The 6,886-nt window shown below is 33.4% G+C and overlaps 1 protein-coding gene across 1 annotated transcript; it reads right to left on the bottom strand.

The window, feature by feature from the left end:
• Positions 1 to 1,021: 1,021 nt before the first annotated feature.
• LOC106718303 (E3 ubiquitin-protein ligase MARCHF1) lies at positions 1,022 to 3,927 on the bottom strand. Its single transcript, XM_014512353.2, has 5 exons — positions 3,119 to 3,927; positions 2,830 to 2,940; positions 2,503 to 2,590; positions 1,709 to 1,844; positions 1,022 to 1,230 (listed from the first exon to the last, which is right to left on the bottom strand). Exons 1-5 carry the CDS (start codon positions 3,853 to 3,855, stop codon positions 1,022 to 1,024), a joined length of 1,281 nt encoding a protein of 426 aa, XP_014367839.2. The 5' UTR covers positions 3,856 to 3,927.
• Positions 3,928 to 6,886: the final 2,959 nt, after the last annotated feature.

Here is a 6,886-nt window from a genome sequence, read left to right on the forward strand (position 1 = left end):
GCACTGGCATCCATTTATAGAAGAATCATTTCATTTTTATGCTCTCGAATCAATTTTCAAAGGCCGGCAACGCATCTGCAGTTCCTCTAGTGTTGCGGATGGCTATAGGCTTCAATGATCACCTTGGTGCTCCCGCCGCTCGTTTGCCCCATTCTCGTATAAAATAAACATTTTCAATCACCTATTTGTTAGGAACATATGATTTCATTTCCTAGTATGTATTCTTTCATTAGATGTTTAAGACTCTTTTCTTATGCACCTAGCATTAAAATAAAATAGTTTATTGTCTACCGAGGGTAGATACGCTGATTTCATCAAGCATTCCTTATTAACAGCTGTAAGCGGTCAGCGTTGGGTGATCAGCAGATAACGTTCGCTTAAACGGTTATCGTGCCAAGTTTTTTAACTAATTTAAAAGGTTCACATCATCTTTTGGTGATATCAATCTGCTTTAAAATAATATAGTATAGGTAAAACGCTACCAATTTATGAAGTGTCAGCGTGATTGCACCGAACTTGTTAACACAATGTAAACGTAGATTAGTCGTGTTAGTTTCAAGTATCTATTGTAGTGAATGTTGGCTGGTAGCCAAGCTTAGATAGGAAATCTGTGTCTGAATTATGACACTTGCGGTTCTAATAATTTAATTTCTATTAAATACACTAAAAGCAATCAATAATTAAAAAAAATAACCGACTTGTCATAGATATACATGAATATGTCCATTCTAACGTGACCTCTATCCTCCCTGACCTTAAAAGTTAATTGGCTTGACCAATTTTGAACTGTGATGTGTTATTCGCATCGTATTTTTCCTCTAACAGTGTCTTTCTAAGACCAAAGTCCCCGTTTAACACATATAGTCAAAGATGACGATGTGTTTTATACAGATTTTGGTCTCAGAAATCAACAGTAATTATAATATCGATGCTTAAGTTAGTTTTGGTGTTACTGAGGTAAAAAAATAAATAAAACATTAAGTTTCAAGTAAATGATATTATAAATATTTTTATGATAGTATTAAACAACATTATATCTAGGTCTAGGTACGAACGGCACAGGATTCGAATCTGGAGACAGCAGGAGACGCACGTTAACATTAGCCCTGCGCCAACGGTTCCACATCACGTAGTGGTCCTTCCACAGAAGGTACACGGTTACCGAGTAACCGCACAGCACTATAGCCATAAAGAAGTCCATAGCCGTTTCGGTGATTCGATGAGATATACCTGCGACAATATTACCAACTGTTATAATAAAACGGGTCCGTGAACATAGCACGATGGACTAGTGAACGAAAGAACAACAGAAAATATAACTAAGTTGGAAGATTGACCTATGTCATCACAAGCCAGTATCAATTCACTGCTGGGCATAGGCCTTCCTCAATCCCTTCCACAGTATGCGATCCTCCACTTACCGTATCTAGCTTTTCACTGCCGGGTATAAGGCTATAAGGTGCCTCAAGTATCAATTTTGAGACATTTTTAGCGGAAGTAAGTATAAAATTCACGTGAGGTAAAAAAACTACTAGAATTATGACACAGGAATTTTGACGTATTTTGTATGCTATCTAGGCGAAAGATCTATTTATATCCAGTAATAGATTTACAGTTCAATTAACGGTTTTGGTTATAAATATGAAAATAAAAATAATGAAATTAAAAGTAGAAGAAAAAAATAATAAAATAAACAAAAATGACCAACCTTCGTCTTTTCTAGCACCTGGATCGAGCTTACCAAATTTGTTGCCCTCAATCACAAAGTACTGAGTGCCAACGATGCATACCGCTAGCAGACCGGCTGTCACAGTCGACAACAGCCAGAATATAAGGCAGTCAGACTGTAGGCAAAAATAAAGAGTCAAACAGTGGTGCAGTTTTATAAATGCGCAGGTTTTGCCGGTAAACTAAGTACTACGACCTTGGCGAATACAAAACTTTTGACTATGCAATTTTTTATGATTATTTTATGACCTTTGATAATAGAAGGAAAAATGTTTTGACAATATTTTCCTTACGAGGAATCGGAAACTAATTAATTAGTTGTATATGTCTGTACGTTTATAAGTTCACGAATATTGGAGGAATCTAGAAATCCTTCTCAAAGACGGCAATATAAAGATATATTATAAGAATATGAATATGAATCTACATCATACATTGTATTATTCCTACAAGCATCTTCAATTCAGTCGCTTTGTAACGTTATCTTTCACTAGACAATTGATAAACTGTACTTAGTTCAAGTGGAAAAGGAAATCAATACCCGCAGTGTTAGTTGTTATCATTTAACCTGTATGTAAATTATTTGTTAGTGCGAAACTATTTTTATCGAAATTTACTCAATTCTCAATTTTTCAAAATATTTTATTCCCTCGTATATGTCATTTGAATTATTTGACTAATCCGTACAAGTATAAGAAGTATAGTTTATTAGTTTTTAGGGGATTCGAACAAATCTGCATTTAAAAATTACTTTTACCAAAATTGTTTTCTTACCTGCAAATGGCTCCTATTGCGGGGATTGCCAAACCACAGCCGGAGAGCTTGGAGCACTGTGTACCGAGGAGTGCGAATCGCCGGGTAACTAAAACATTTACCAAACTATTGGCTAAGATTAAACCAAATTATAATTAAATTTTCTTCTTTTCTGCCTATTAAACGGTGTTCTTAAATTAGTTTCATTTAACAGCTTACTACATAACATACAAACTGATCGAATTAATTCTAGATACCCTGAGAAAACTTCATCAATCCTACTCAAGCCGCTTCGTACATTATCCCGACAGATTAAAAAAAAATTAAAGTGATATTAATGTATCCTACCTGAAGCCACAAAGTTCGCAATGGTTTCTGCCAACTTGATTTAGCCACCTCTCTAAGCAGGATAAATGAACGTTCGCTAGAGAACCTTTACAGTTGCAAGGAGAAATCAACCTATAAATATTATAGTTGGTTAAAATATTGCAGTCACAAATAAGTATCTTTTTATGGTGAATTATAAAGTGACAATATCTAAAAAACTTAGGGTAGGCTCCGAGCCCCTTAGTTTGGAAAGATAGCTATTGATAATGATGAATATGTAAGGTGTCACTTAAAAACACCTTTAGCTTACCTTTCCCGTCCTTTAGTCATACAAATTCGACAAACATTTGAACCAATACTGGATAGGGAATCCCTCGCTGCTAGTCTAAAATCTGATTTCTCTGATAGATTTCCCGAAGTTTTCTTTTTGTGTCCTTCTGTTGTCTTCGACTGTTTTATATCAATAAGGTTTGCGTTCGGTACTCTTATATCGTTAGTTACATTAACAATATCGATGACCTGAGTTGGTGGACTCTGGAAACGTTGTACTTCTGAAGTCGGTTCAGTAATTATAGAACTTATTGCGGTGTGAACATTTTGCACGTTTGGAACATCTACCAGAGCCAAGTTTTCAGTGTCTTTAGATGTAAAGCACGAGGCTACAAATTTCTTTAAGTCCAAAAACGTTGCAGGTTCACAACGGTCACTATTCTCGGTTTTGGTCAAATTAGGTATTTTAAGGTCTTTAAAATTTATATTTTTAATAGTTTCATTGGCTGGTGTGAAACTTAGTGATGACAACTTCAAAGCATTAGCGACATCCTGTGTGGTTATAAATTGTCGTAAGCTGTGCTCAGATTTAGATTTCCCTGTTATTGGCTGGTAAATATTTTTTGGGGTTTGTGGTATTTCTCCCGGCAGTGGTGTAAACCTAGAAGGTCCCGCATCATCCGTCGCTTGGCCTAATTGTTTGACTATTACTTTATTTTGATTATTCAATCCTTTATCCTTTGCATCTTCTTTATTTATTTTATTTTCTTCATCCATTAACAGTTTTCTTGCATTAGTATTTACTATTATATAGAAATGATGTGATAAAACTAACTTTAAAAATTACAATTTGACACTTAATTTTGACGTTGTTTATGTTTTTATTAAATTGAATATTTAACCTTCTTGAAGTTTCTTACAAAAAAGAGTTTAAACGTAAATAAATCCTAATGAACAGCTTTTAGCTAAAATCACTACGCAATATTATTTTTTATTTAGAAGATTTTTCATAAATCGTTGTCTTACGAGACCAAAATCCCTGCATAAAACGTTTCATCATCCCTCTCATTATCTTGGCCAAAACGGAGATAACAAAATATTTTATACAGGGATATTGGTCTCAGAAACCAACGATACGTGAAACATCCTACAAATGTTAAATTTACTTCTCCAGACTTCTATTATCTTGAACGTATAAAATTAAACGCCTATGTATTAGGATCCAAAAAAATCCACCAGATCTCGAATAACATATATCTAGGTTATGTTCAAAATTAACAGCCAAGTTTATCTTCCGGAGTAAATTAACCAGCGTAATTAGCCAGTGTATAATTAAAGTCAGAAGTGAGACTCATTATTCACACTGCCATTTAACTTTTGTTCCACTTCTAAATAAATGAATAAATGTACCTATATACGAGTATATCATGACCTATTTCTTAATGTTACTTAGTTATTCATCATTTCCTCACTTCTGAGGTTCGCGACCTCTCTTCTTGATCATCTTTTATTTTCTCTTCTCTGTGTAGTTGTCAGCGATGTTAGGCGTTATAAATAGTAGTGTCGAGCGACTCTGGTTCTCTGGACTCTGGGTCTCTTCTTCTTAATTTTACCCAGAATGGTAAATCTACTTATGTTAGTTTTCAAAATTAGTTATTCATACGTACTTTACAGATTATGTAACTTAATTTTAAATTCAAAGCTTTAAATCAAAGCTCATTTAATCGTTACCTATGTTTAATATGATGTTATTTGGCTTCATCTAAATTCAGCATATCATATGAATACCGAAACAAAAATATGTTTTACTCAGTAATTTACTAGTTAATTTACTAATTTTCTAGGCTAATTTTTAAACAAATTTAATTCAAAAACTTTATACAAATTATTGATTCATTCCTTTTGTCAATAAAATCTTGTCATTTTCATTTTCATTTTTTTATTTAAAACCTAGTTCGAATTGAATACGAAGCCAAGATCCATATAATAAAATCTAGGTAATCTAAACAACTGTAAATTAAAAAATAAGTCCCTTCAATGCTTTGATGTTTGCAGTAAATATTCTATAGTCCGCGACGTACTTTATCAAATACACAGCAAACGTTAATTTTCTAATTTGATCACCGGTTGCTCATTTATTTTACTTCAGGAAATACTAAATTTGCTCAACACACGACTGTAATTACGAATTAGTGCACAGCTCGCCATACTTCACTATATGTCATTAAAAATTCACCCAAGTGCGACTATACACGACATTATGTAATACTGCACAATTTTCCCCATTATTTTTTAAGTTCCAAACGTTTTCATATAAGTTTGCAATAAACTTTATTGATATTTATTAAAGTTTTTTTGTTAATTTGCTAATATTTCTTGTAACTATTTCAACAAAGTTTTGAGCTTGGATAAGGTTCACTAAAATAGTTGAATTACAGGATTATGACCCACGACTATGGTATCAAATGCCCCAACCCTTTAATTCTAAAATTATCGGCGCTTATGTTTACGAAGCATGATTTGTTTATTGTCAAAGTATCATTCGATGAGTAATAGTCATCTAGGTACTGACTCACTAATTTATCTTTTCATCGAAAAGTGAAATAAAGTATTAAGGGAATTTCAAGTGGCGTGACGTATACAAACACGGTTGCTATCTCTTTTTAAATAAAGAAATTTAAACAAATCATGGATTAAAGTTTATTGCATAATACAATCCACACCGTCACACTCTTAGTTTGGGGTTCCGTGGGTCCGGACAGACTAATTAAAAATTTTCGCTTGCGTCGTAAAAACATAAAATTAGGAAGTGGAATTAATTATTCAAAGGTTTTATTTTATAAATTAAGTATTATATTAAAATTATGACAAATCCGGGGAAATCTAGTTAAATGAGTAATCTAATAATTTTACAAACGAAATTATGTGGATTACCAATGTTTTTATAACTTTATTCTTACATTCTCTACAAAAACATAGACTTAATAATTATGATTATAGTAAACTAGCTGTCGCGACTCTGTCCGCGCGAAATTAAAAAAAAGAATAAGTGGCCTACGTGTTCTTCCAGACTATGTTTAGCATCAGTGTCAAATTTCGTCAAGATTCGTGCAGTCATTCTAGAGATACCTTTGAACAAACATCCATCCATCCATCTAAACATTAGCATCTTCTATATATATAAAAGAAAGTGGTGTTAGTTACACTATTTATTACTCAAGAACGGCTGAATCGATTTGACTGAAAATTGGTGGGCAGGTAGCTTAGAACCAGGAAATGGACATAGGATAATAATTTTTACCCCGTTTTCTATTTTTTATTCCGTGCGGACGGAGTCGCGGGTAAAAGCTAGTTTATAATATTAGTAAGTTTAAACATTTTAAATCATTTTATTTGTAGAGTGGACAATTCGGGCACCAGCTAATGCTGTGGATTCAACCACTGTTAGATAAGTCTCCGCCAAAATAATAGTTTGGTTGCTAAATATTCTTACTTTATCGAATAAATTATTTTAGCACATAAATCTTTTATGCACAAAAGATAAAATCATTCTCTGCTCAACCTGTTTGATTAAGTGAGTGGTTTTTTTTGGGGAAGCGCTAGCCACCTGATCCCCGCAAATGTATTGGAAATCCATGCTGGTAACGATTTATCGAGCTTGCATCGACCCCTCGATGTTTTTAATGGCCCATTGAATCTTCTATTACATAAACAGCGAGCGAAATGCCCTTCTCTACGAAAATTGAAATTCTTACAAATATTCCATTACTGAGGAAAATTAAGTATTAACTTACATCGCCTATACGTG

Source organism: Papilio machaon, chromosome 25 (genome assembly GCF_912999745.1).
Source record: "Papilio machaon chromosome 25, ilPapMach1.1, whole genome shotgun sequence".
Classification (NCBI taxonomy): Eukaryota; Metazoa; Arthropoda; class Insecta; order Lepidoptera; family Papilionidae; genus Papilio; species Papilio machaon.

Excerpts from the sequence above, each read along its gene's own strand:
- LOC106718303 (XM_014512353.2), bottom strand. The coding sequence starts at position 3,855 with ATGGATGAAGAAAATAAAATAAATAAAGAAGATGCAAAGGATAAAGGA. Across the intron at positions 2,591-2,829 it reads TGCGAACTTTGTGGCTTCAG|TTACCCGGCGATTCGCACTC; the intron begins GTAGGATACATT and ends TAAATGTTTTAG. Across the intron at positions 1,231-1,708 it reads AGGTGCTAGAAAAGACGAAG|GTATATCTCATCGAATCACC; the intron begins GTTGGTCATTTT and ends ATATTGTCGCAG.